The 26595-nt window shown below is 56.4% G+C and overlaps 11 protein-coding genes and 1 non-coding gene across 12 annotated transcripts; 5 read left to right on the forward strand and 7 right to left on the reverse strand.

Annotated features, from left to right (window-relative positions):
- Window positions 1-119: 119 nt before the first annotated feature.
- Window positions 120-655, forward strand: MFIFM68171_10867 (uncharacterized protein; the record flags this gene model as incomplete). Its single annotated transcript, XM_071066286.1, has 3 exons — window positions 120-133; window positions 188-481; window positions 535-655. The coding sequence occupies 3 exons, from the start codon at window positions 120-122 to the stop codon at window positions 653-655; spliced, it is 429 nt and encodes a 142-aa protein (XP_070922387.1).
- A 613-nt stretch (window positions 656-1268) lies between these two features.
- STE14 (farnesyl cysteine-carboxyl methyltransferase) lies at window positions 1269-2295 on the forward strand (the record flags this gene model as incomplete). The annotated part of the gene is made up of 2 exons (XM_071066287.1): window positions 1269-1313; window positions 1438-2295. 2 exons carry the CDS (start codon window positions 1269-1271, stop codon window positions 2293-2295), a joined length of 903 nt encoding a protein of 300 aa, XP_070922388.1.
- Window positions 2296-2631: 336 nt separating this feature from the next.
- On the reverse strand, window positions 2632-4465 carry MFIFM68171_10869 (uncharacterized protein; the record flags this gene model as incomplete). The annotated part of the gene is made up of 5 exons (XM_071066288.1): window positions 2632-2867; window positions 2942-3130; window positions 3193-4015; window positions 4085-4125; window positions 4180-4465. The coding sequence occupies 5 exons, from the start codon at window positions 4463-4465 to the stop codon at window positions 2632-2634; spliced, it is 1575 nt and encodes a 524-aa protein (XP_070922389.1).
- A 1021-nt stretch (window positions 4466-5486) lies between these two features.
- On the forward strand, window positions 5487-7805 carry PFS2 (pre-mRNA cleavage and polyadenylation factor (CPF) complex subunit; the record flags this gene model as incomplete). Its single annotated transcript, XM_071066289.1, has 3 exons — window positions 5487-5601; window positions 5933-6048; window positions 6105-7805. 3 exons carry the CDS (start codon window positions 5487-5489, stop codon window positions 7803-7805), a joined length of 1932 nt encoding a protein of 643 aa, XP_070922390.1.
- A 585-nt stretch (window positions 7806-8390) lies between these two features.
- MFIFM68171_t173 lies at window positions 8391-8496 on the reverse strand. The gene is made up of 2 exons: window positions 8460-8496; window positions 8391-8426 (listed from the first exon to the last, which is right to left on the reverse strand). It is a non-coding gene; the product is annotated as a tRNA-Thr (tRNA).
- A 612-nt stretch (window positions 8497-9108) lies between these two features.
- On the reverse strand, window positions 9109-10710 carry ZRT3 (Zinc transporter; the record flags this gene model as incomplete). Its single annotated transcript, XM_071066290.1, has 2 exons — window positions 9109-10452; window positions 10516-10710. The coding sequence occupies 2 exons, from the start codon at window positions 10708-10710 to the stop codon at window positions 9109-9111; spliced, it is 1539 nt and encodes a 512-aa protein (XP_070922391.1).
- Window positions 10711-12140: 1430 nt separating this feature from the next.
- On the forward strand, window positions 12141-13169 carry NUC1 (nuclease; the record flags this gene model as incomplete). The annotated part of the gene is made up of 1 exon (XM_071066291.1): window positions 12141-13169. One exon carries the CDS (start codon window positions 12141-12143, stop codon window positions 13167-13169), a length of 1029 nt encoding a protein of 342 aa, XP_070922392.1.
- A 1419-nt stretch (window positions 13170-14588) lies between these two features.
- SNF2 (transcriptional regulator) lies at window positions 14589-19177 on the reverse strand (the record flags this gene model as incomplete). The annotated part of the gene is made up of 3 exons (XM_071066292.1): window positions 14589-14870; window positions 14934-19004; window positions 19085-19177. 3 exons carry the CDS (start codon window positions 19175-19177, stop codon window positions 14589-14591), a joined length of 4446 nt encoding a protein of 1481 aa, XP_070922393.1.
- A 1231-nt stretch (window positions 19178-20408) lies between these two features.
- Window positions 20409-22142, reverse strand: MFIFM68171_10874 (uncharacterized protein; the record flags this gene model as incomplete). The annotated part of the gene is made up of 1 exon (XM_071066293.1): window positions 20409-22142. One exon carries the CDS (start codon window positions 22140-22142, stop codon window positions 20409-20411), a length of 1734 nt encoding a protein of 577 aa, XP_070922394.1.
- Window positions 22143-22460: 318 nt separating this feature from the next.
- MFIFM68171_10875 (uncharacterized protein) lies at window positions 22461-23503 on the reverse strand (the record flags this gene model as incomplete). The annotated part of the gene is made up of 2 exons (XM_071066294.1): window positions 22461-23367; window positions 23439-23503. 2 exons carry the CDS (start codon window positions 23501-23503, stop codon window positions 22461-22463), a joined length of 972 nt encoding a protein of 323 aa, XP_070922395.1.
- Window positions 23504-24231: 728 nt separating this feature from the next.
- Window positions 24232-25278, forward strand: SWC5 (swr complex subunit; the record flags this gene model as incomplete). Its single annotated transcript, XM_071066295.1, has 2 exons — window positions 24232-24557; window positions 24618-25278. 2 exons carry the CDS (start codon window positions 24232-24234, stop codon window positions 25276-25278), a joined length of 987 nt encoding a protein of 328 aa, XP_070922396.1.
- A 198-nt stretch (window positions 25279-25476) lies between these two features.
- MFIFM68171_10877 (uncharacterized protein) lies at window positions 25477-26540 on the reverse strand (the record flags this gene model as incomplete). Its single annotated transcript, XM_071066296.1, has 6 exons — window positions 25477-25561; window positions 25616-25995; window positions 26063-26196; window positions 26269-26309; window positions 26369-26447; window positions 26507-26540. The coding sequence occupies 6 exons, from the start codon at window positions 26538-26540 to the stop codon at window positions 25477-25479; spliced, it is 753 nt and encodes a 250-aa protein (XP_070922397.1).
- Between the last annotated feature and the right edge of the window lie 55 nt (window positions 26541-26595).

Below are 26595 nucleotides of genomic sequence, written 5' to 3' on the forward strand. Positions count from 1 at the left end.
ATGCGCCAACCAAGCTTTCCAGCTTCCTGGCGGGTTACATACGCCGGCATCTGCAAGCCCCTGTCAAAGAACTGAGAGCGAACAAACAAAGCCGTCAACGTGTGCTCAGCGCCGACACCATGGAGAGCCCATCGTATGTCTTTTCCTTTCGCCGACTTGGCTAGTGATTGCTGACTTGAATTGGCAGCCAGGTCCGCCGCGATGTCTCGGCCGGGTACACGATTCCTCCGTTTCCGTCCCTCTTCTGGCCGCCGCAGGAGCCGACCGTCATACTCCACGAGCTGGACGAAATGTGGAAGTTTACCCTCTATTGGACCCTCATCCTCTATGGTCTCTTCCACCTCGGCGCCGTAGGCGTTGCCGTGCTGATGCAGGTGGGCAAGAGGAGGTCGCACTGGAAGTACCTGTGGCTGGTTCCTCTCGTGTACGCCCTTACCGCCGGCGCCGAAGCTCTCATAGCCGGGAGCGTCGTGGGTTTGATGTTGGTATCCTAGCCTCTATGACCATACTAGCATCTGCTAATGTTGGGAACAGAGTAGGCGCGGGTTATCTTGCCGGCGGATACACAATGTCGACTTGGATACCGTTTGTCTGGGGCTGGGTCAACGTCTTGGTTTTGATTGTGTCCTCATTCAGGATACAAGGCGGTCTATAACGAGAAGGGAAAGCGATGGCAGCACAGAGACGCCGGCTAGTCGCATTGGTGTGCAGCATCAGGTATTGCTCTCTGCCCGCCTTGTGGGCAATGCAGGGTGACTTCATTCCCTGCGAACACCCGATTATTATTCGCAACAACACTACAGAATCACGCATATCTCCGTTTATATTGGCACCGGAGCAGTCGATATTTTTTGGCCTCCGAACAGACACCGCGGGCATGCGCTGAGAGGGGCGCAGACCAACGTTAACACGGTGATTGCGTCATAACGGGGTTCTGCCATGCGCAGATCCTGCCAAGCAAGAGATGCCTACCGGGGTCAATCCGCGCCAACACCCAACCCCCGAGCCGGAGAGACCGAGTTGCAACTGTTGGGACTCTAGGCCCCGTGGAGAACAACAGCAAAACCAAACCATCTAACTACCCGGCTCCGCTATATACTAGCACCTCATAATCAATTGTAGGAAAGATACAGGTGGCGGCAGCCCAAGATGGCCTAAACGAAGAAGCGCAGAAACGACGGCCAAGCCTTCTCATGGCCGAGTCTTTATCGGACCCAATTCACCGGGTCGGGCCCCATTCCAACCACGTGGGAGCGGCAGCTTATACAATGGAGAGCACCTTTGAACGCCGACGCTGGTCGCCCGATAGGCACGTATTTGATATAGTTCCGCCCTCTTCCCGCACTCCCATCCAACAGCCTCACACGCCTCACTGAACCCCGATTAATCTCCCCATACCCCCTTTCTTTCACACCGCACCGACCCACTACCCCACAGACCCCACTCACGACCACTATCACTAACACCTCGACACCCAGCTTTGCCTCCTCTTATAGCGGCAGCGGCAGCATCAGCAACGGCAGCAGCCCGGACCGCATCTACCTCCCGCACCACAGCAAATCCCTCTCGGGCATCGCCGCGCGCTCCTTCGCTCTCGGCGCCGCGCTCGCCCTCGGGGTCACGGGAAGCCTCACCATCCTCGCGTGCACCTCGTCGCCGCTCTGGCGCCTCCCCTTCTTCCTCGCCTCCCTCTCGACCTTCCACTTCCTCGAGTTCTGGACCACGGCCGCGTACAACACGCGCGCCGCCGAGGTGTCGTCCTTCCTGCTGACGTCCAACTGGCCGGGCTACGCCATCGCCCACACCTTCGCCACGCTCGAGTGCCTGGCCACGCACCTCGCCTGGCCCGACGCCCGCTGGACCCCTCGCGCCCCCTTCCTCTCGTCCGTGTTCTTCTTCCTGGACGACTCGTTCGATAACCCGGGCCCCGTCCTGACCCTGCTCGGCTTCGCCTTGGTGCTGCTGGGCCAGACGGTCCGCAGCGTGGCCATGGTCCAGGCCGGGCCGAGCTTCAATCACCATGTCCAGAGCCGCAGGGGGGAGGGCCACGTGCTCGTCACGTCCGGCGTGTACTCGGTCCTGAGGCACCCGAGTTACTTTGGGTTTTTCTGGTGGGCGCTGGGGACCCAGATGGTCATGGGGAATGTGGTGAGTTTTGTGGGGTATGCTGTGGTGCTGTGGAGGTTCTTTAGTAGGCGGGTTCGCCACGAGGAAGAGTTCCTGGTGAGGTTCTTTGGGAGGGAGTATGAGGAGTATAGGAAGAGGGTTGGAACCAAGATTCCGTTTGTGAAGTGACAGGGAGGCCAGAGGTGGCCGAGTCAAGAGGGATAAACGAGAACCGGAAGAAGTAGATGTAAATAACATTCTGGATAAGGAGGGTAAGGAAAGTGGGAGGGAGAGAGGGAGAGAGGGAGATTGCGTTGATCAAAGAAAGTAGAACTGATTTGTGTGTATTATAATTTCGCCGCTGGTCGATCGCTACACTTTAACCTTACCTTACCTTAAGTGAGTACCATCTATAACAACGCCCCGTCCCCCGCCCACCAGTTTTTGCCGGACCATGCCCTCGTAACCCCGCCCAATCGTTTGTAATCCTACATTGTAAATAAAAAAGCAGCTGCCCAGTGGTGATCAGACAGCAGGGCAAGTCGGCGGCGGTGACCGTGCCATGGCTTTACCCACACTACCATACTTGGCCTGCCATGCGTAAAAGTACATGAGCGCGGCAAACGGCTGGCCCAGGACGGTAAAAGATACCCAGAAGATGGTGTTGCCAAGCAGCTTGCCGTGCGGCGACTTCATCTTTTCGAGGGGCGCCGTGAGTTGGATCAAGGGCAGCTGGAAGAACATGCCCATGAACGCCACACCTGCGCACATAACCATTGTGAGTGGGGGAGCCCTCTAATTGATGGGTGGATGGGCGTGGTAACGGGAGCCTTACCGATGATGTTGTGTGTGGGTACGCCGACCAGAATCTCGTGTAGGACGGCTGAAGCAAAAAAGACGGCAAAGCTGGCTGCCTTGTGGCTCCATCCACGGGAGCGCAGGGGCGAGTAAACATGGCGGCGGAAGAATTGGTAGACGGGCTTGTTCCAGGTGCGCCAATACGCGCCGAGGCCTTCGCTGTTCCCTATTGTATAGGCCGCATCAGTTATCACAGCGAGGGATTCGGATGGAAGGCAGGGTACGTACACCAGGCATCGTAAAACGAGCGGTCACCGAATCTTGTAACCTCGGCAAGCGCATTCAGGAACGATTGGAACAAGGCGAAAAAGCCAGCTAGCCAGATAATAAGGGAGATGGTCGACAGCTTGAGTAACCGCTCGATGATAGAGAAATAATCCAGCGAGACGATCTTGTCGAGCGAGTTGAGCAGCACCGGAGTAGCGTATTGCGCGCTCGCGAACCAGATGAAGACACTGAGGCAGAAGACCTCGCCGAGACGCTTGAACACAAAGACCCACCTGACCTTGTCGGTCCGTGGGTAGACGGGCTGATACACGAGCGTGGGAGCCCACCAGAAATACACGAGGTTGCCAATGGTGATATTGTTCGGGTATGGACACTGCTTGTAAATCTCTGGCAGCGCATCCAGCTCGCCCTGGACTGGGTGCAGATACGCGTGGCGCAAGTCCCGATTCGTGAAGGCATACGAAGCGGTCTTGAGCCAGACGATGATGGCGTGTACCTCGGTCAGAGTACCGATTAAGGGGTGGTGGACGTAGTAGTAGACGAGGTATGTGGTGAAGACCAGAGCGATGGTGACATTGATGGCGTGGGCGATCCAGATCAGCCTCCAGGTCCGCCGGAACTTCTTGAACTGGTCTTCGGTAGGACTTGTGGCCCCGTCTTTCTTCTTGTTCTTGACTCGCGAGGCTCCAGCATGGCGGGCCGCTACCAGCTCGATGACATAGGCAATCAGGAGGTGGCATGGGATTAGGAAGTAGAGGGACAGCCCCAGCTGAACATCGAGCTTGCGGAAATCGTGGCACCTAATACAAAGCAGGACGCCGTACTGCATCGCCCGTTAGCGCTCGTCCGACTTTTTCACGCTAGGCTAAGTAAGACCAGCAGTGTCGCAAACCTTTTGGATGTTTTCGATGACCAGGCGGAGATTGCCAACAACTAGTCAATTGGCGTCAGCGTTAGCAATAAATGAGGAAAACGAAGGCGCCATACCCAGCACGATCACCATGAGGTTGCGGAATCCCAAGAAGCTGGGCGTCTCGGTGGTGTCATGACTGAGGCACGACGGTCTCGTTTGGGAATGGATGGCCTCGACATGCCGGTACTTTTGGCGGAAGGCCCTCTTCAATCGCACTGATGGATTCGCAGAGCCATTGGACTTGGCCGTGGCTAGCGCGGTGGTGTTGTCCTGCGTCTCATCACGGGTGTCCGCATTCGCCCGGCGAGTGACGACATTCCGTGTGCCCTCGAGGCTCGACCCCGCCGCTGTCTCTGCCATGTTGATCCTGAAGTCACTGGTGAGAAAGCTGTGTTGTCCTGGGAGCACCAGAGGGAGCACCAGAGGCAGAATGAGCGATACTCACCTTGCTTAAGCATGCACAACATTTGGTAGAACCGGTGTGGGTAGTGGCAAGCCGAAGATCGAGAATTGGCTGCCCTTATCAACCTGCATGTTAGGAAGCCGCGGCGCCGAGGCCGACCCACTCGGGCCGGCCGATAAAAAGAAGCCCAGAGCACTGTAACCAGCCCATTGGACCCCACCATGTGAATCACATTCCGCTTCTTGCTGATGAGATTCGTGAGAAGCGCCAAGTTGGAACGTTTCCGGGACCACACGCTAAAGACCGGAATCCACCTCCGCTGACCGTATCTGCCATCTCCTTATCGGAAAGGCAGCCTAGGACGACTTGCTCCCTGCGCAGGACTTAGCCGAGCCACTTACTAGGTTTACGTTGCCTACCATGCACTTACATTTGTTTTTATATACATATGTGTTTGCTTATAACGGCGCATGAAGACAAAGAATAACCACACATATATATGCTTACATGATTTAGACGACAAGGTGGCCGAGCCGTTAGAACAGAACATTGGAATGAGAATGGAAGTGAGGCAGGGCGTCTAAGAATAGGTGGTCTCGAATCGGGCCTCGAGCAGTGACCTTAAGGTGGGCTTGCAGCGTGGGCTGCAGCAGCGGCAACCGTTCTGGCACCGTGTTGGCGGGCACAAGCCAAGCCCGCGCACAGACCACATGCTGCTCATTCACCAAAATCGCCGTCCGCAATTCGCGGTTTGAGCGCGACAAAGACCCGAAGATGGTCGAGGCCAAAGGTCTGGTTGACAATTCGCAAAACAAGCGAAGAGATATATCGAAATTTCCCCTAACACACGCTGGGTATCATTTCACATGACTCTACCCTCATCCGCATGACGAAAAGTATCAATAGACGGATTGTGGGTTGCTCGCGAACTGAGTTGAGGAAGAGTGCCAATCGCCAACTGCCAGCCGTCAAATCGCAATGGCCTACGACGGCCACGCCGACAAGGGTTTCGGCTTCGGGTTTGGTGGAGGAGGCGGTGCTGGAGGCGGCGGAGGACATGATGGCCCTCCCCCGCCAAGGGCCCGAGGTAGACGTAAGTTGAGATAGCCTTCTTCGACTATCAATCCCCTTCTGCATCGTCAACTCTTGCCAATGCTGCCGTATGCCGAGGCCTTCACGACATGTTTTGAGGTGGGTGGTGCACGCCGGTGCTTACCGTGGCCATTGCACCGCTTCCGACTGCTACGACGACCGTCGGGGACCGTGGTCTCCTGCTGGAAACATGTCCAAGCTATTTTCTGCTCCCCATCTCTTCCCTTCCTCCTCTCTCCACCCTGGCTTCGGGAAGATGGCAGACAGCCTGGTCGCCTATTGGTGATGCCTCGTGCGAGATAGACATGGAAAACTGACCTCGTCTCGCAAAGGTCCCGTCACCGATTATGGCGCTACCATCGTGCACTGGATGCGAAATCGCCAGCCGCGCTACAAGGGGTCGTTCCTCGGCGAGACAGAGAGACCAAGCGCTAGCTACATTGTCGATGTGAGCCCCGCCTCGCCTCCTATTAATAAACTTGTACCTGACATCTCTGTCTTTAGATGCTTCCGCCGCACGCCAGAGTAGTAAGCCCCGCTGACTCGGTGCCTTCGCGCCACTTGCACTCATCTCTTAATAAAATCAAGCATCCAATCAATGTGGTGCGATGGACGCCAGAGGGCCGGAGGCTCCTGACAGCTTCTAGCAGCGGAGAGTTTACTCTGTGGAACGGTACTGGGTTCAATTTTGAGACCATCATGCAGGCACACGACTCAGCCATTCGAGCCCTGGCATACTCACATAGCGACGACTGGCTGGTGTCTGCCGACCATGACGGCATCATCAAATACTGGCAGCCCAACTTCAACAATGTGGAGAGCATCCGTGGCCACCAGGACCCTGTTAGAGACCTAGCATTCAGTCCGACCGACGCCAAATTCATCACAGCTTCCGACGACTCGACCCTTAGAATCTTCGATTTTGCTGCCGGAGCGGCCGAGTCGACCCTGACGGGCCATGGCTGGGATGCGAAGAGCTGCGACTGGCACCCCACAAAGGGGCTCGTCGTCTCAGGTTCAAAAGACCATCTGGTCAAGCTCTGGGACCCCAGGACAGGGCGCTGTCTGACGACGCTCCACGGCCACAAGAATACCATAACCAAGACGCTATTTGAGAGAGTTCGGGGCCAGTGCTTAGCAACATCCGCCCGTGATCAGACCGCTAGGGTATTTGACCTCCGCATGATGCGCGACATCTGCCTCCTCAGGGGACACGAGAAGGACATATCCACAATAGCCTGGCATCCGGTCCACTCCAACCTCCTCAGCACCGGCGGCTCAGAGGGCTCGCTCTTCCACTACCTCCTGGACGAGCCCAACACTCCTTCCGGACACACCACATCCGTCGCTCCGTATGACACGGCCGACCCGGCTTCTACCCCCGCCCAAACCATTTATCCGGCCCATAAAATCCCTTACGCCCACGACTTCGCCATTTGGTCCCTCGACTGGCACCCTCTAGGGCACATCCTGGCCTCGGGCTCCAACGACCGCATCACGCGGTTCTGGGCGCGCGCGCGGCCGGGCGAGGCTGAGTCGTTCAACGACCGCTACCACATCGGCGAGGCGGCGGCCGAGGCCCAGGGAACCTGGGACCGGCGTGGCCACAGGCACATGCGGCAGGTGGAGGAGGAGCAGGAGATGGAGGATGAGATGGACGGCCTGGTCGACCAGAAGATGCCCATCAAGCAACAGCTCGTCCCGGGTCTGCCGGGTATCCCGGGCCTGCCCCTCCAACAAGCCGGCGGCCTCCCCGGCCTCATCCCCCCACCTCCGCCGCGCAGCATCCCGGGTGTGGGTGCTGGTGCGGCTATCCCCCCGCCACCCTTGCCCTTCCCTCTGCCCGGCCTGCCGGGCGGCGTCCCCCCCCCGCCTTTGCCGGGTGTGGACCCCAAGAACCCCCCCGACTACGCCGTCATCGCGGAGTTGATGAAGAAGCATGGTATCCCGCCGCCGCCGCCGCCGCCCGGCATGTTGCCTCCCGGCTTGATCCCCCTGCCGCCTGGGTTCCCGCCACCGCCGCCACCGCCACCGCATGTGGTTGCTGCGGCTGCGGCTGCGGCCGCGGCGGGGAAGGGATCGCCCGATCTCGGCGTCGATCAGCATGGGAATGATGCCGGGGTTAGGAGACGGGCGCCGCTGCCGAGTCAAGAGGAGAGCTTGCGGATGGAGCAGAACAAGGGGCATTATACCCGCGTGAGATAGGAGTCGCCAGGAAACAGAGGGGATGATGAGAGGGGGGCAGGGGCGGGGGCGGGGAGGAAGCTAACTGTAAAAGTATGTTCTGCACGGGGGAGAAATAGTGCTAGCGGGGGGAATCGCACAATGCGAGTCAGGTAGCGAGGCCTTGATGGTCCTTTTCGAGACCTTGTTCGACTCTGGTATAAATACCCCTCCAGCGTTGACAACAGCTTCGACAGGTTTCATTGGTAGAAGCCAAGTTTTTCGTGGATATAAGACCAGGGAACGGAGGTGAACTAGGCGTTTGATTCCTTGCTGTGTCTACATGGCGTCTGCACGTTGGCTTGATTTTGTCGGATTCAACAGTTCATCGGATCCCTTTTTTCATTGGCAGATCCGCCGTTCTCCGTCTCCAGCCTGATTTCTGAGCTGGTGAGCAATGTAATCTCTTTCCGGCGTTGCCCCCTTCACCCAGCTATGACTCTGAACAAGCAGGGAGATTATCGGCAAAACAGAACACAACGAACACTAAGCTCTCAGTTACAGATGCAAAAAGGAGTCTGTCTGTATTACTCGCGGTCCACCCCAGAGGTGGACAAAAGCCTAGGCTGCCTGATACTGGAATCGAACCAGTGATCTTTGCATTCGTAGAATCTAAACAGGAAGGTTTTTTTGGGATACAAGTGCAACGCATTAGCCACTATGCTAATCAGGCTTGCTTGCTTATCGGCTGCATTGATGGAAACGGGCGCCGTGAGGGACGTTTCCGATGTTACGGAAGGGTTTGATGATTAATGTCAGACATTAACTGGCCGGGAATTACTTTGGTACTATCCGTATGCTTGGGTGATGTCGGTCGGTGGACAGCGGGATAACAGCGCGGTATCTAAGCCCGGATTGTTTACCTGGCCCGGTTCTTTGACATACGGGGGATAGTTTCATTGGGACCTACGGCGAGTTCTCTAGGTTGGATAGCGGATGGGCTATTGTCTCTGTGGGGCTCAAGCCCTTGCAGCCTCTATGTTCGGGGTGTTGAATCGCCGTTGCGAATACTTGATAGTATCTACCGGAGGAGATCGCTCGAGAATAACATGCTCTAGCCGTACGCTAGTCGTGTACACAAGCATGTCCGGCGCGCTAGAAATAAGCCAAATCCGACTCCAACCCGTGCAGTAAAATAGCCGCCCAATCCTAAAACCTGTATCCGTCTATCCCAGACTTCCAGCCAGCCAATGTAAACCGTTTTGACGCCAAATATCGGTGTTCCCTCGTGAAACCATAACAAGTCAGACATACAAGACCTCTCCCGAGTAACGAGGCTCTTCTGCTAATGAGTGACGAGTGCATTGCTTATACCCAATAACGCCATGCCCAGAAACGCAAAGAATATGCTCAAGTTCCTGTTGTGTTTCAAGCTCAAGCTCTCGGCAAACAGCTGTAGCGCAACGCTGACCATGATTCCGGCCGTTGCGGCAAACAGGCATGCGTAGGCGGTGTTGTTGATGACAACGTGGGATCTCTTGGCAAGCTTGAACCAGGCGACGGCAATGGCAGCACCAAGCGGCTGGCTGAAGCCTCCAAGCAGCGAGGACCAGAAAATGGCCTTGAAGCGGCTACCGAGCGCCATGTACAGCGGCAATGCCATAGCGAAGCCCTCGGCGATATTGTGCACAAAGAGGGCCATGAAGACGTTCAGGCCGAGTAACGGGTTGACATGGTTTGTGGCGTAGGTGAGGAAGCCCTCGGGGAATTTATGCAGCGCGATGGCAATGACAGTCTGGAGCCCGATGGATAGAAAGGCGTTGGTCGGGACATGATGGTGGTGCTGTGCTTCAACGTCATCGTGTATCGAAGAGCGGCACTCGGAGTGGGCGTCTGCGGTGTACATGTGGGCGTGGGATTCGTGATCGTCGTGATGGCTGTGGGCATGATCGTGCGAGTGAGTGCGGCTAAGGCGGTACCGCGGGGTCATCCCGGAGACATCGTGATCCGACTCGTGATCGTCGGCCAGCACGCCCGTCGGCATTGAGTTGCTCGCGGTGCGCATGATAGCCTGCCGTGCGATAGCGGAGCGTGTGCTGATATGCTTGAAGCACTCCTGGCCGCAAGGGTCCGAGTACCCATAGCAAGGGCCGTCCTCGTCACAGTTCGCCTTGGTGTCCTTGAAGAAGGACATGACTCGGCTATGAACCTGCATTATGGACGGCCGCCTAAGCAGCGGGAATGTGCGGCCACGCCGCGTGTGGAAATGTGTGACGGCCTCGCCTGCTGGCGCCGAGTCACGGTCGAGCACCTCGGTATGGACATGGCCATTATGCGACGCCTCGGTGGCGAGCAGGGGGGTCGACTCGGTAGTACCGCTGTGTACCTCTGCCATGTGCGGGCGGTCATCAGCAGTCGAATGCGAGGATCTCCTCCGGAGACGGCCGCTGCTTGCCAGGCGGCCGTGGTAGGCCGAGTGCTCTTCATCGGGGAGCTCCTTGTGCGTGTGGTCACAGTCAACGACATGCGTGGGCATGTACTGGTGTAGGACTCGCGAGATGACTTGGATGCCAAAGAACCCCCCGACAAAACAGCCCATCATCACGAAGCCGGCTGCTTGCGAATCCCACTCATCCTTGGCAAGATAGCCCATCGCCGACGGCAGCATGCTATACAAGGCAGAGAACAGCTGGGTGGGCGAGGGCAGGTTAACAGCGAGCGCTCAGGGTACGGGAAATGTTTGTCTACGCACCATGACGCCGAAGCTAAGACTGAGCGAGCACGCAAGGAAGGCATTGCTCTCTTGGATGCGGAAATGGCGCTTGCTCGGTATGAGGCGGACGGGTATATCGACGCATATGACGGATGCGCCTACGATGCATGCGATGCCGCTCACGGCGCACATGACCCAGCCCCGGGTGTCGTTATCCATGTCATTGGTATCCATGGTGCTGGACGCTGGAGGGGGTCCGCGAAATACGGGCGTTATCCCCAGAAAACCGGTTATCGAATATTTTAGGATCGACGTAGTGGGTTGTGCGTTGTGCGTTGTGTGTGGTGCGTGGTGTGTGGTGCGTGGTGTGTGGTGCGTCCCCGGTATTAGTCCCCCGGATTATTTAGCGAGGCAACCCAGATGCGACTCGAGATAGGTGATGGAGAGACGGGAATGGGGGACAAAGGACGGATGAAATAAATGGGCAAGCGGGCGAGGCGAACAAAAAGATAGATTACCTTCAGGTTGTCATCCGAGAGGGTGTGAGAACCTCGATGGCCTTCCCGGGTACGTACCATCCCACGGCTCTACACTAGATGGGGGAAAAGGTTTCGGGCCTGCGAGGTTCTAGCCTGCCCAAATAGGCCAACGCTGCATCATGCAGCCACCGCCAGAACTGGGCCCTCGAGGCCATGACAGCCGTGGTTAAAAAAGCCTCGATTTGTGTTCCTTTTTATTTGCCTCTTCTCCTTTCGGCTTACAGTGTCTTCAGCACAGATAGGGACGGAGCGAGGAGGGCAAGGTAGGCAGTCGGTGCCTGCATGGGGACCTACACTAGAACCGCGGTAGGTCGTTTGGTGACACAACACCCGACCCGGCAGTTCCATGCCATCATTTTACTCCCAGTCGCATCGAGGGTCACTTGCAAAAACCCCCCCACCTGTGACAGGGATGTCCCGTGTCGCGATTGCAAATCACCACCCTCCCACTCGATCAGGCTGTTCTGCAGGGCTGACGGACACCTTGATAGCTGGATAATCTGTGCACAGCCGTGGAAAGTTGTGACCCGGAATGCGACCGCCTAACAACCGGGCGCTGTTGTCTCTTGGCGAAAGAATAGGCCGTGCCATAACAGCAGCCACTGTCCCCGAGATAGAATTTTGAGGACTAGACTAGGTACTGTACGGTACTGTACTTTACCTTACTTTACTGTAAATCGCAGTGGCTTTGGGCGATGAGGCTCTCTAGCACAGGTGCCTTGCAGAGGTCCCCGTATGTATCAATGTAGCCCAGGTTTGAGATAACCCCGGCTGCCTGTCCACCGGAATTGCTCTACGGACACATGTTAATATCTCAGAATCCAGAGGGAGTCTTTTCTTTCTTTTCATACTAATTTGTTTTGATTGGGGTTGGATGGAATAGAACCTCAGGAGAGGAAGAGTGGTATGCGGAAGAGGTGCACAGAGGTTAGTGTTATGTCGCGCAGGGACCACCGCGAAATTTCCAGCGCGAGACATTCAAGACCTCGACATCACGCCCCTCCCGAAGCCACGAGGCGGCCACCGCAGCCGCGTGAACAATAGCCGAGTCATCGCGAACCGGCCCACCTGATTCGCCCCGAAGACAGTATAAACACATAACCGGCCGGACAAGAAGCCTTCATCATGTCGAAAGCTACGCTTGCCGTGATTGCAGCTGTGAGCGCAGGTGCCGGCGCAGCTGCTACCGCCGCCATGTACTCGATGCGCTCCGAGAAACGGCTCGAGGCGTCCCAGACAGCCGCTCCGACAACAACACCAACACCGACAACACCCACCACGCCATCTGCTTCTCCAGTTCCCGTCCCAACCTCCCAAATCTTCGCCCCTCCCCCGGTCCCTGCCGCCGCCAGCCCGGTCGACCCCTCCGGCCTGTTCCAGTACGGCTTCCCGGGCCCCGTAGCCGACCTCGCCCACCGCAGCGCCCTCGTCTCCTCGTACGACCGGCGCACCCGCAACCCGCACTGGGTCGTCGAGCACATCACGCCTGCCTCCCTCGCCGTGCGCGACGGCGACCGCAAGAACAGCGTCTTCCTCGAGGACCCGTCCATCCCCGAAAAGTTCCAGGCCAAGCTCAAGGACTACTTCCGCTCGGGGTACGACCGCGGCCATCAGGTGCCCGCGGCCGACTGCAAGTGGTCGCAGCGCGCCATGGACGAGACCTTCTACCTCAGCAACATGTGCCCCCAGGTCGGCGAGGGCTTCAACCGCGACTACTGGGCCCACTTCGAGGACTTCTGCAGGCGCCTGACGGCCAAGTACCCCAGCGTGCGCATCGTCACGGGCCCGCTGTACCTCCCCAAGCGGGACCCGCAGGACGGCAAGTGGTACGTCAAGTACGAGATGATCGGGAACCCGCCCAACGTGGCCGTGCCGACCCACTTCTACAAGGTCATCTTTGCCGAGGAGGAGGAGGCGGCCCCCGGCGGCAAGGTGGCTCTCGGCGCTTTTGTCTTGCCGAACGCGCGCATCCCCAACGAGAAGCCGCTGGCCGATTTTGAGGTGCCTATCGAGGCCGTCGAGAGGGCCAGCGGGCTCGAGTTCGCGAGCAAGCTGCCCCCGCAAAGGCGGAAGCGGCTGTGCACCGAGACAAGCTGCTCCATCGTGGTGAAGGAGTATGCTGAGCGGCAGAAGGCGTTTGGGAAGGCCAAATAACGGGGAGGAAGCAGCGTTGTTCAGAGCATTGTTAGCATCGATCTTGCTATTGTATACCTACCTGTAACATCACAACCTCTCCCGGTCATCCTTTAGGGCGGTAGCATAGAAGTAGTTCGGATTTCAGCATCGCTGGCTTCGTCTTATTTTCGAGACAGAGAGGGATAGAAGTAGGGGAAGAGACAACACTGAGCGAGAGTTTTGCTTTTCTTGTTAGCATACATTGTATAGCACTAGAACCGTGTGTCACAGTAAATAAACATAGCTCGAATAGATATATTCCAGATATTAGCACACACCTTGTCTAACCATGTTCATACTAACTCGGACCTTTAGAGCATCCCTTTTGCTCCAACCTGTCAGCAGAAATCAGCTTAGTACTCGGAGAGCTCAATAATCAAAAAGTCATAGAAAGGCGCATCAAAACCAGTGATCATCCTTCCACTGCCCGAGAAGCTAGCAGCCTCCGGGTTTCAAGCCTGATAACCATCTATTCAGAAGCTGGATTACCATCACCCCTCTCTCTTTCAAAACCAACCCAATCCACCTTGTTCACGCGATTAGGTGGTAAAGACAGAGAGATGTGGCATTCCCCTCACCGAACCTCCCGCACCTCATTCCATCTCTGAGACCAACAAGCTAGCCAAGGCACCATACCAGTCGGTCCCCACCAAACAAGCCGAGAAGAAAACGTGAGAGAGCAGTTCGCTGAGTACTGGATACTTATATTTCCCCGCCAAACTGGCTAGACGAGGTAAAGAAGAGAAAAAAGAGCCTCTAGGTAAGTATAACATAACATAACAAGTCTCGCTGCCTTGCTGCTAATACTCAAACACAGTCCCCGTCAACCACGACAGCAACAGCAACCCAAAGCCCCAAGCAGTACGCAAAGCGCCAAATAGCACCGCCACGCATTCTCCGTGGCAGAACAAGGCGGACAGGGCATGTACGGGCATTCCATCCCATTCCCCTGCTTCCCAACCCCACCATCTTGACTTTCCCCAGGTAAAATCAATCCAACCCACCCACCCGGGCCCCCGAGATAACAACGCAACGAACAAGAAAACGGGGAAAAGCGCAAATAGGGTAAAAAGTTCGCAACGCCATTGCCAATTAAAGCCATCCCGTTCATCCATCCGTTTATCCACCCGGTGGTCTTCATCGAATCCTTCTCTGCCATCATCCGGGATCCCGCAATGAAATCTGCGATAAAAACAACACCCCCAAGAACCAGAAGAGCAGCCACAGCTCTCATCTCCTCCGCATCCCCAAGCTTCTCCGCAACTTGGCCCCGAGCGCTCCCATTGGGGTGGGAGTACCAGTACCACCACCAGCAGCAGCAGCAGCAGTCGACGAGATGAGGGAAGGAGACGGAACTGAGGCGTCTGCCTTGACCGACGCGCGATGACGACTGGATCTCTAATCCTCGTCGCTCTGCACGCTGCTGCTCCCACCGTTTACCATGGGACCGGCACCACCGCCGGCACCTCCTGCTGCGCCGTTCGAACTCGACACGAGCTTGATCCTCGGCGGCCCGCTAGGAGTAGGCTGCGGGGTCTGCTCGGTGGTGCCAAATGACGAGGGAGGAGCGACCGAGGCATCCTTAACCGAGCCCGGGGCAGACGACGACGATGAGTCCTCGAGCGCGCGGAGGTCGGGATTCTCTGCGTATTCCTTCTCGAATTGAGCGCGGAAGAAGGCCTAACCGGAACATGTTAGTGATGGGGAAGAAGAGTGTTAAGGAAATGGGGAATGGGGCAGCACCTCTATTGTGTTCGCGTCAGCGCAAATGCCGCTGCTCTCCTCGTTGAACGTCCTGCAGTTGTTGACAAGGAGCTCCAGGTCCTTGCGCATGTCAGATAAGCTGTGGTATTCCTCCTTCTTGATCTTCTTCTGGATGTCGTTCATGCAAATCGGGTTGGTGATAATGACGTAGTAGTCGCCCCAGTCACGCTTCGGCGGCAGCTTGACGAATGGTCCGATAATGAGACGCTTTGGCGGCCCGTCCTCGTCGTCCTTCTCCCCCTCAGGTTTCTCCTCAGGCTCGTCGTCATCCACCTCGAGGTTCATCAGGCTATCGAAAATGCGCTTCACACTCCTCTGAAGTCTTTCACGGAGTTCTGGTGGAAGCCGGCTGTCGGAGCCGTTTGTGCTAACAGCCTTTGGACGTCCCTGCGGACCACGGCGTTTCTTGGCCGGCGGTTCGTCGTCGCCGTCTTCAGCCTTGCGCTTTTCTATATTCTTACTGCCTGGCTTGCGCCCGCGCTTCTTGACTGGAGTCTCGACGTCTTCGGTGCTGGCGCGGCTGGCCGAGGGCGAGTTCTCCATGGATGCGTTCATTATGGCCATCCTCTTTAGCTTGTTGGCCTCCCGTTTATCCTTGCGCGCCTGCTTCCGTGCTGCGGCTGCCTCGGGGCTATCTTCATCATCATCCACTGCCATGAGCCATTGATCTTCTGTGAGCCCATCATCGTACTTAACCTTGGTGCGTTCACGAGCGCCACGGCCCAAAACGACCTCGGACTCTACTTCGACAGGATTGCCCTCGTTCAGATAGATATCCGGGAGCTCGTCTTCGGTCATGAGGCGCGGGACATTCTTGCAACCAGGGGCTGTGCCGTAGATGGGGTCACGAGCCCTCTCGTCGTCGAGTCTCTGGAAGACGGAGAGCTCGTCCTCGTTCCGTGCAAGGATCATGTTGAGCTCCTCGTCGTCCATCTCCTCTTGTTCGCCCGACTCTGCCATATCTGCCGTTTCCAGCAGAGTTCTGAGCATGGCATCACGATCCGTCTCGGAAGACTTGTGGTCGAACCGACCGGCTTGGATGACTTTGCCGTCCATGTCAAGCTTGTACCTCGCGCGCTCAAGGATTTTCTCTTCGACCGAGGCAGAGCTGATCAGCCGGAGAATCCGCACCTCGTTCTTCTGACCGATACGATGAGCACGATCCTGGGCCTGCAAATCCTGGAAGGGATTCCAGTCGGAATCGTAGATAATGACCGTGTCGGCTGTCTGCAGGTTCAGACCTAGACCACCCGCACGGGTGGACAAGAGGAACATGAAGTATGGCGAATCCGGCCGGTTGAAGTCTCTGAGCAAGTCAGACCGGTCTTCGGATTTCGTGGTACCGTCGAGGCGGAGATACTGGATCCCACGGAAGCGGAGGAAGTCTTCCATGATGTCCATAATAGCGGTCATTTGGAAGAACATCAACACACGATGCCCCGTCGCCTTATATTTGGGAAGAATCCTGTCCAAGAGTTCGAACTTGCCGGCCGTTCTCCAAAGGAGATCATTGCTGACGTTGGCGGGGTTCATCTGATTCTCGACCTCGTCAAACACGAAGGGGTGGTTACAGAGCTTCCGGAGCTGCATGATCATGTTGCTCAGCCCACGGGCGCCCGTCTTACCACCCTTGCCATCGCTGACAACGATCTTCTGATGCGTAACCATCTGTTTATACAGGCGCGCTTGGAGAGCCGAGAATTTGCATTTGATGACCTTCTCTGTCTTGTCCGGAAGATCCTTCTCAACGTCCGACTTGAGACGGCGAAGCAGGAACGGCCGCAGCACCTTATGCAGGCGGCGAATGACGAGGATCTGTTCTTCTTCGGTGAGTTCCATCTTGTCTTGGCCACCGGTGTTCGCAAACGGAGTGTTGAACCACTCGTCGAATGTCTTGGCGGATTTGAAGATGTTTGGCAGGACGAAGTTGAGCATAGCCCACAGCTCGGCCAGGTTATTCTGGAGAGGAGTACCCGTGAGAATTAGGCGGAAGCGGGTGCTGTAGTATTGCTGAATGGTAGCGCTCAGCTTGGAATTCGTGTTCTTCATGCGGTGGCCTTCGTCAATGATCATGTGGAACCACTTGATCTTGCTCAGGAGAGGCCTGTCCTTGATGATGTATTCGTACGTGGTGAGCAAGACCTGGAATTTGCCTTGGCGGATCTTCTCTTGTTGCATCTTCCTGGCGTTCGGCGGCCCCTTATACACAACCTTGGTGACCGAAGGGGCCCACTTGTCGAACTCGAGGTTCCAGTTTGTCAGCGTACTGAGCGGAACAATGACCAAGTACGGGCCATTCTGCATTTTCTTCTCGATCAGGTACGTGATCAAACTGATGGTCTGAATCGTCTTGCCGAGACCCATTTCATCAGCTAGGATACCGTTGAGATTGTTGTTGTAGAGCGACAACATCCACTGCAGGCCCTTCAGCTGGTACTCCTTCAGTGTACCGCCAACCAGGATGCCGGCCTGCTCCGTGACTTCTTCCTTGATGCGGTGAGCAACAGCGTAGTAGTCGATCTTCCGGCTGCTCTCCTCATCATCTTCTTCCACGTCACTGTCATCAGGAATGTCGGCATCATCGCCATAACGCTCGGCAGCTTGGCGCTGCTGAGCACGGACGGACGAGGCAAGCTGATGTAGGAAGCCGTCGGTCTGTCGGAGCAAGTGAGTGATACGGGTATCCTTGGCCTGGTCGAGCAGCTTGAGGTAGGCTTCCTCGTCGTTGGCCTTGAGCGCTTGCAGACGCTGCTTGGCTGTTCTTTCAACCCTTTTCTGCTCTTCCTTTTCAATGTTGAAATGATGAGCATACATGAGGCGACCAAGCTTCTGCATCTTGCCGCGCTGGGTCTGGGCCGCGTTGACGACTTCGTTCCTGTGGTTGTAGACGGCTTGCAGAAACTCGTTGTGCTTCTTGCGCTCGCGGTTCTCACGCGCATCACGCTGCTGCTTCTCAAGCTTCTCGGTGATGCGGGCTTCCCGGACGTTCTGCTTCTTCATCCGACGGTACAAGGCTCGATTTGTGGTCATAGCAAGGTTGTCGTAGTGCATCATCTGCTTCCCGATCCTGTCCCTCAGAGCCCGCTGCTTGGAATACAAGGCTAATGATTTCATCTCAATGATGGCTTTTCGCTTAGCGGTGTCGTCGGCCACAATAACATCCTTGGAGGCATCCCAGTGCGCCAGGTTGCCGGGGAGAGCCTTCAGCTCCGAATATCTTGCGCTCATGCGATTAAAAACAATCTTCTCGCGATCCGCTCTCACCTGCTCAAAGTCGATTCCCGTGGGGAAGATGCCCGGGATAATGAGACGGTTCTTGCGGCGTCCATGGTCCATATACGAAATGCTCTTTCGTACGAGTCCGCCGTCGTAGGGTGATTTGACCGTCTTGAACGCCTTTGGCTGAGGAGTCGATGAGGCTTCTTCCTGGGTAGCGTCTGTCCCGTTTGCGCCAGGCTTCGGCGCATCTTGCGGCGAGGTATCTGAGGCGGCAGTTGTGGAAGAGACCTGCGTGTCTTGTTTACCGAGCGATGCCCGGCGCCGAGCACGGTGTTCGAAGATGGCCTTCTGCACCTGCATGGGGACACCGGCATTTTTGCCAAGCATCTTGAAGGCCCTGATCTGCGTCCATAGGAGGTTCATTTGCGCCTGTGTGAATTGACTTGGTACCTGAGACCCTTGGGCTTGTGCCGGTGCAGTACTAGTCGCGGCGGGAGCGGAGGCGTTCGAGGCGGCAGGTAACGCGGACGCGCCAAGTGCAGTCGTCGAAGGGGGCATTGTCGATTGTGCGGTAGGGGTTTGAGCACCACGGACGGGTCCTGACCCGTTGACGGCGCCGTTCGCACCATTTGCCATTGACTGTTGTTGCTGTTGCTGCTGTTGCTGCTGTTGCTGTTGCTGTTGCTGCTGCTGCTGCTGCTGTTGTTGTTGCATCTGCAGCTGCTGCTTGCGCAACTCGTTCTGCCGTTGGATCGCAGCAAGGATGGACTGGGCCTTGATGTATTCGGGGTCGGTGTGAGGAACGCCCTGTTTCTTCATTTGCTGGAACCTCTACTAAGGGTTAGCAATCGAAAGACGATCACGGTATAAACAAATGAAGGGCTTGAGGGAAGGGGGGGAGTAGGACGGACCATGTAGACTTCTTGGGCCTGCTGCTGGGTCATGCCCGCGGGTATGGCAGAGCCTGGGTGCTGCACCGCAGGCGGCGCTTGGACACTGGCCATGGTGATGGCAGGCGGTGTCAAGTATGCCGACCGAATCTCAATTGTTTATTGTGCCGTCACTGCCCGCGCATATCTGGTAGCCGGCAGTCGCAGTCGGGGGGGTAGTGGAACCCTGGATGGGATACTGGCTACGCGGCGCACCTGACAAACGAAGGCGGAGAGGGAGACGGCTGAAATGCCTGGTGTCGGCACCTCAGAAAAATAAGGGTGGCAATTAAGCGACGGTAACGATGCGACCGAAGACCGGTGCCGACGCGGGGGGTGGACGGCGACCCGTGGGGATGGTGTCGCGTCGGTGGAACGAGCGCAAGCTCGATGGGGTTTTGAGAAAGTGTCCAGCCGCGTGCCGGGGGGGCGATGGGCGACGTGCTGTGTGGGGGAAAAAGGAAAGCAGCAGAGGGCGGACGGGCGTGGTGAAAAAAGTGAAAGACAGCCGAAGGTGGCTTGGGAAGTGTGGTGGACCGATGGGATGCGCGGGGGAATGCGCGTTCCGTGTTTGGTCGGCGATTTCGAGATGGCCTCGATGAGTCGCGGAGGGAGATTGGTGATTTTTTTGATGCGCGCGCTCACAACGATGGAGAGGTTGAAGGCAGAAAGCCGACAAGATTGAATGGCGCGGACGATGCTGGGTCCTGTGCTGCAGTCTGCGCGCGCAGGGCCCAGCACGGCTTATGTAACAGAAACAGCCCATTCCTCCCGGCAAAACCTCGGAACCGTTCCCTGCTGGCCAACCAGATACGACTTTCTGTCAGCTGAGCATGTTTCTCAGCGGTGCAATCAGGACCCGAGCCTCTATTGCTGGACAATTACACGTTTTCTTTTGGTTACGAGCTTGCTTTTCTGATACCTGTAAGGCAACCATCTCCCCCGTAGATATGGCCTTGTAATTGGTACGAATCACTTCTATTTTTCGTCCTTTCTTTTCTTTGACCTCAATGTTATTCCGTTTAGCTTGTAGAGTCCCGTCCATTATATACACCGAAGTTCCGATGGTGGAGTTGCCAGTGTGACCCTCGTCGACTCTAATAACCACTCCGTTACCCGGTAAACCTTCATCGGCGTATAATTGTACAAGCATAACCGAAAAAATAGGATCAGCCCTGCAGCTTGCTAAATTATTCCTCTCAGTCCAAGCATTTTCAGTGTATCGATGCCTTGGTATCGTTTTCTCATAAGCCAAACTCCACGAAACGCCTAGCAACCCTTCTACCAGTACCCAGATACAAATTCATTACCTCTTAACCTTCTTCTTCTCCGGTCCCTCCTCCCCCTCCTCGTCGCTCAGCTCTGCGTACTGCGTAACCGGTTGTGTCTTTGTCCATGCGCCCGTAAACATAGGGTCCTTCTTGGCAACATCCGCATACCTGAGCAGAGCCTCGCGTGGATCCTCGTGCAGCATACGACTGAGCGGGATGTTCTCCGAGATGTGCTTCTCGTCCGGCTGGCTGCGCATAAACGGTGTGATTTGCTGCACCTGCGGGCGCCGCGGGTCGCGGGACTTGCCCGATGCCGAGACGCCGCCACGTCTGGACCCCAGCTGCGCGCCTGGCGTGACGATCGAGTCGCCCGAGATGCCGATACTCTGGTCTATTGTTGCCGAGGGGTCGTCGTCGATGTGTCGCTTCTTGGGGGCGCGCGACATTACTTCGAGCGCGCCGCGGCTCGACAAAGAGGGGTTGTAGAGGACGCGGGTTTCGGCGTTAGCCGAGCCGGTAATGATCTGGTTGAGCTTCGGGTGCCAGTCTACGGTTATGAGCGGCACTCCGGGGGTAATAGGCGTGACGTGTTCTGGGCGGAGATTTGCCGGGTTCAGGATGTGGAGGTGGCCAGACGCAGACCCGGTGATGATAGACGAGGAATTGGGTGAGTACTTGATGTTGGTCATCGGGTAACGATCAGAAGTTGAGAGGTGCTCGACCTTGACCAGGGGTTCCTTGAATTTGCGCGTGTCCCAGAGTTTGATTAAGCCGTCGCCGCCGCGCGTTACCACCATCCGGCCGTCGGCACTGATGTCAATGCCCCCAGTCCACGTGCCCGGCCGATGGGCTTCCTTGATTTCCGCCGTGGGTCTGGTAAAAGGCCCGTTTCCGTTGTACATGACCAGCGACCCGTCCAGAGCGGCGGCGACAAGAACTGAGCTGTTTCCCTGAAGGGGGGCGCCCCAAGCCACTGCCGTCATCCTTGTGCGTCCCGCAGAGCCAGCAGCTTTCGACTTGAACACGATGACATCCTTCTGGCTTCTCTTGTTGTTGATATCCCAGATTCGTAGTGTGCTGTCTGACCCAGCCGTTACGCAGAAATTTGCGTCGGAAGGATGCCACGTTCCTGTCGTCACTTCTCCGACATGGCCCTTGGTATTGTTCATGTCCCGTAAGTACATGTCGCCCTTGACGAACTCGGTCAATATGCTGCCGTCTCTCGACATGATTTTCGCCTGAGGATGTGCCGTGACGCATAGAAACACGCTGCCTGAATGCCGACTGAATTCGACATGCTGGATCGGATGCGAATCGCTGGTCGCTGATTTCTTCGTCTCCCATGGATCGACGCTTTTGAAGGCCCTCAAAGTTGTAGGCGTCATAGATGCAAAGTCGTGGAACTTGAGTGTGCCGTCAAGAGAGCCGGTGACCATGCGGGCCCCTGCAGGGTCCAGCGCGATGCTTGTGACTGCGCGGTCGTGGGTCGTGAGAATCATTTCGTGCGACACCGGGAACCGTTCCGCCTCGTCTTCATCATCTGATTCTGAATCGTCCGAGTCGCTGTCGCCGTCGCTCTCAGAAGCCGCCTTCTTCTGCTTCTGCGGCTGTGGCTTCTCGACTTGTCGTCTTGTCTGCTCAATCTGCGCTGCGATGCTTGCCTCCTTGGATGTTTTCCCGAACGAGGCCGGTATGAAGGCTCGCATGGGGTCGTCATCAGCTAGTACGGGCTCTTCGACGTGGTAGTCGTCGCTGTCGCTGTCACCCATTTTGGCGGCAGTTACGTTATGAGGATTATGTTGGAGCCGAGATGTAGAACTGTGACGTTACAGGGTAATAAATCGTGGGGTTCGTCGGTTTGATAAATCCATGCTCTAACAAAGGCCTTGGCGCGTTCCACAACCCAAGCCACTAAAACCTTGGCATCTGGGGTTCACAGATTGGCGGGTAACAGGCTACATAGCACAGAGACGCACTTCCTACATATTAGGCACCTGAGTTAATATGTAGATGGCTCCATTAACTCGGCTACTACCCAAGGTATCAGGAAAAGTACGCTTCATCAACAGAACAATCTGCTATTCTCATCATGCAGCCGCGCTAACCTGCACCCCCGTTTCGGCCTTCTTCAGCTCCTCCAACCTCTTCAGCTCCTCCATCCTCATCCTCTCCTGAATCTTTACGCGCTCGGGGACCACTCCTTCTCTAGGTCCTGCGATCTTCCACCTAGTCAACCTCTCCTTCCCTAGCGCCCGCAGCGTGACCTGCTCCACAAGGCTATAATTCCCATCCTCCCTATCAAAGCAGAACGGTTCCCTCAGGGAGACAGGCGGGTTCGTAATAATCCTAACCTTTCTCAGCGCATTGCTCGACGGCGCGTGCAGCATCAGCGGATGCATTAGGTACACATCCCCAACATTGCCCGTCGCCTCGAAGAAGTTATCACAACTCTTCGCGACCGCATTGAACCAATCCAGGGTTTTCTCCTGCGCAAAACCCTCAACACCCCGCGGCGTCATCCGCGGCGACACCCCCTCCGGATGCTCATACAGATGCTTTGCCACCTTCGGAATAGCCTCGGGACAGATCATCGTCCCACCGCCATTCGGCAAGATATCCGTAAAGAGCGGCGTCACCAGTAGCCCTTGCTCGCGACTATCGAGGTAGTGAACAAAGAAGTCGCCGTCGACATGCCACTCAGGGAGATTTTGGGGCGGGATGGGCTTGCCCTCATGCTCAGCAGCGCCCAGGTTGACGATTAGCGAGTCCTTCCACATCTTCGAGGCTGGGTCGACGCGCTCCTCGCCGCCGCAGAGCTCACAGATGGCGGCCCAGGCGCGCGGGGCGAACTGAGAGGCGTCAAACTCGGTGTGGGAGGGCATGTTAGTGCGTAAACGGGTCCAGGTGGACTGGTCTGTGGGAGACATGCCAAGGCGGGTCCAGACGTCCTTGGTCACGGCCTCTGCTTGTTCCTTAGTGAAGGCGTTGGGGATTCTGGACCTCTGTTAGAGCCAAGGCTGGGAAACGCTAGAAGATGGGTCAATGCTACAGCTGGGAAGTCTTACTTGACCCAACCATGCTTGAGGAAGTGCTCCTTTTCCTCCGGGGTGAGCACTGAAACGCGCGACATTATGGCTGTCTGGACTCTGATGAAAAGCAAATCTGCTATCCAAGGCTTGGTTGTGTCACCCTTGTCTCACTTCACGCGCAACATCGAGTCCTTTATAGGGAGAGCCAAGCGAGGCAACCGGGCGGCCAGTGATCACCACACGTACACAAGGAAGCACGTACCGAAACCAAGTCGACGGGGTTTCGCATGCGGGGAAGCAGCATCTCGTTTAACCAGCCCCATCTCATTGGACGGCGGGCGCCCTTCCAGGCACGGGAGCGCCCTAAGCTTCCCAAATGTGTTATAGCGGTTCCGAGTCGGCCCACGAGCCCGGTTAGCAGGCCCGGAGGAAATCCGGAGACGTCTCCATGGTTCAGTGTCTGTCTGGGACATGGTGGATAACGGAATCCGAGCTGCTGGACCGCTCAGTTCTTGGATGTGGTTGGGTGATGTCTAAAGAAAGGCTTCGGAAGAAACCCGTCATTCAAGGGTAGAATCATCCCAGCTATCCCGTCTATAAGAAAGTAATTTATTAAGTTGCCGATCTGGGCCGGTTCTCCATATCTTAGTCGACAATTGTGTCTCTTAGGTACCAGCTCGGGGATCTGGGCGGGGGCGGGGCAGAACTGGCCGAGGGCTGGATAATCCGGCAGGCAAATCCTGGCAAGACCCGCTTTTATTTCGTCTGGTCTGTCTCCTGCTCCGCAGACACGCTCTCACGACATCATCTCAAGTACCGACGCGTCAAGATGTCTCTAGAGCTAGACCACGAAGAAGACTACGTGTCAGAAGAAGACTCCGACTTCGCGCCCGAAAATGCACCGGCCGAGGACTCTGTCTCGGACGATGATGAAGCGGCCAATGTGAAGAAAGAAACCCCAGGAAAGAGAAAACTTGACGCCAGCGACGTTGGTGCCGAGGATGATGTCGACTTTGAGAACTCGGGCGACGAAGCAATAATAGAAAAGGGAAAGAAACGGCGGAAGAAGCCCAAGAAGAAAGATGGCGCCGATGAGGACGAGGATGATGGAGGCGAAGGTGGGATGGTCAAGACGCGAAGCATGCGTGCCGTCGAGTATGCGGTACCAACTGTCCCCTTTACAAGGAATTGCTTTTACTAACCCCTACGTTACAGGAAGGCCGAGAGGCGAGCAGCGGCCGCTAGCGGACCAGTTACCATTGACGTCGATGCGCTATGGGCACAAATGAACAGCGAGCCTGTGGGCAAGAGAGGCCAAGACGAGTCCGCAACCACGCAGCCAAGTACAGATGTTACTCGGCCCTCCTCACAGCCCCAATTACACGCCAAGGCTCCGACTGAGGAATCCGACTTCATTCGCATTAAAAGAACTTACAACTTTGCGGGCAAGGTCCACACCGAAGAAAAGCTGGTCCCGCGCGACTCGGCCGAGGCAAAGCTTTACCTCGCCGAAAACGACCCGAACTCAAACTCGGCGGAGGATTCCTCACTTGAACAGAAGCGCATGCCTCGAAAGGCCTTCCGCTCTCGCTTCGAGCCCGTTGTCGCCGAAGGGATGTCTCAGCGCGCGGACCTCAACCTCGGCATGTCTGCGAGACTGCAGGCGCGAGAACTAGCCAATGCCAAGAAGCTTAACACAGTAGAGAAGAGCAGGATGGATTGGGCCGGCTTTGTAGATCGAGAGGGTATCAAGGACGAGCTGGAGTTGGCGGGGAGGTCGAAACACTCGTATGCGGCAAGGCAAGATTTTTTGGCACGAAGCGAGGCGGTCAGGGAGGAGGACGCCAGGCGAGCGAGGATGGCTGGGAGGGCCTAGCATGTACTATACGCGATTTGGTAAGGTCTTTGTGTCTTACGGTGAAAGGTCAGTGGGTTCGGATCCATGGCGTTAGGGAAGGTATACCCGGTTTGGTACGAGCATTCACATGAACTGGATCGTTTACCACGATATATATTTACATCAATGATGAGTTCCCCCGGTCTTAAATGTGCCCAGAACTCCCCCATCTGCCATTCAGAGCTTCGACTTGTCCGGCCCCGGCGGCAGTAGCGTAACATCCCGGTACGGCAAATCCAAGAACTTGTAAACAAAACGGAACCTGCAGGCCATCAGCACCCACACTCACGCAGCAGACCAAGTGGGCAAATTATACCTATCACTCCCAAAGAACGGCTCCCCCTTCCCTTCCCCATTTGTAACCCACAACCAAGGGTTCCCAAACGCCCCCTGGTCCAACGCCTTTTGCGTCGTGGTCTTCAGCAACTCCTTAATCTCGCTCGTTCCCGCAGCCCGCATAATCTCCTGCACCTCTTCGGCCGTAAACAGTGTCTCCTGGTCGACAACACCGCCAGCCTCACCACCAAGAACACCAATAAACCCAGCCGGTACCTCCGCCAACGCTTGTGCTACACTCTCCGGCTTGGTCAAGTCCGTGTTAGGCGGCGACCAGAAGAGATAGAAGAGGTAGTGCAGCGCCGAGAGGAATGCATGGGGCGGGCGCGTGCGTTTGATGTAATGGAGGCAGCGGAGGGGCTTGTGGTTTCCCAGATGGGATACAGTGGTTAGTACGGTGGTTGAGAGGAAAGGGAAAACGACGTACGAGAACTGTCATGGCCATTTTCATCAAGTCGGCCGGGAACTTAACCTGAAGGCCTGGGAAACGGGCTATGGCGCGGCGGGCGTCGAAGGCACCGTACGTGGCTTTGGCGGGGAGGGTCCAGGGTGGACGGTTGCCTGGTAGGCAGTACTTTGCGATTAGTGCGATGGATAGGGGGAAAATGGGTTGGATTGAGAGCGGGGACGGACCTGACCCAGCGTTGATGGCGCCTAAAAGGACGGGGTGAAATCTGGATGAGGTTACCGGTGAGTAGGATGTTCCGATGGGAGTAGGGAGCTGGTTGCGTACTCGACTTCTACATTGTGAGATGTGAGAAGTTCGCGGTTCTTTTGTAGCTCGAGAAAGGCGAGGTAACTATAGAGCGACGCTGAAAAGTTGTTACTGGTTGTTTCTACATTGCTTGGTGCGAAGCAGGGGCGAACTCACCAATGTCGAGGTAACAATCGATTCGGCCGCCCATTTCAATGGATACAACGAAGTTGCGGGATGAGCCGTACAAGGTGTGGTGCTCCTAA

This window comes from Madurella fahalii, assembly GCF_045866475.1.
Source record: "Madurella fahalii IFM 68171 DNA, scaffold_6, whole genome shotgun sequence".
Taxonomy (NCBI): Eukaryota; Fungi; Ascomycota; class Sordariomycetes; order Sordariales; genus Madurella; species Madurella fahalii.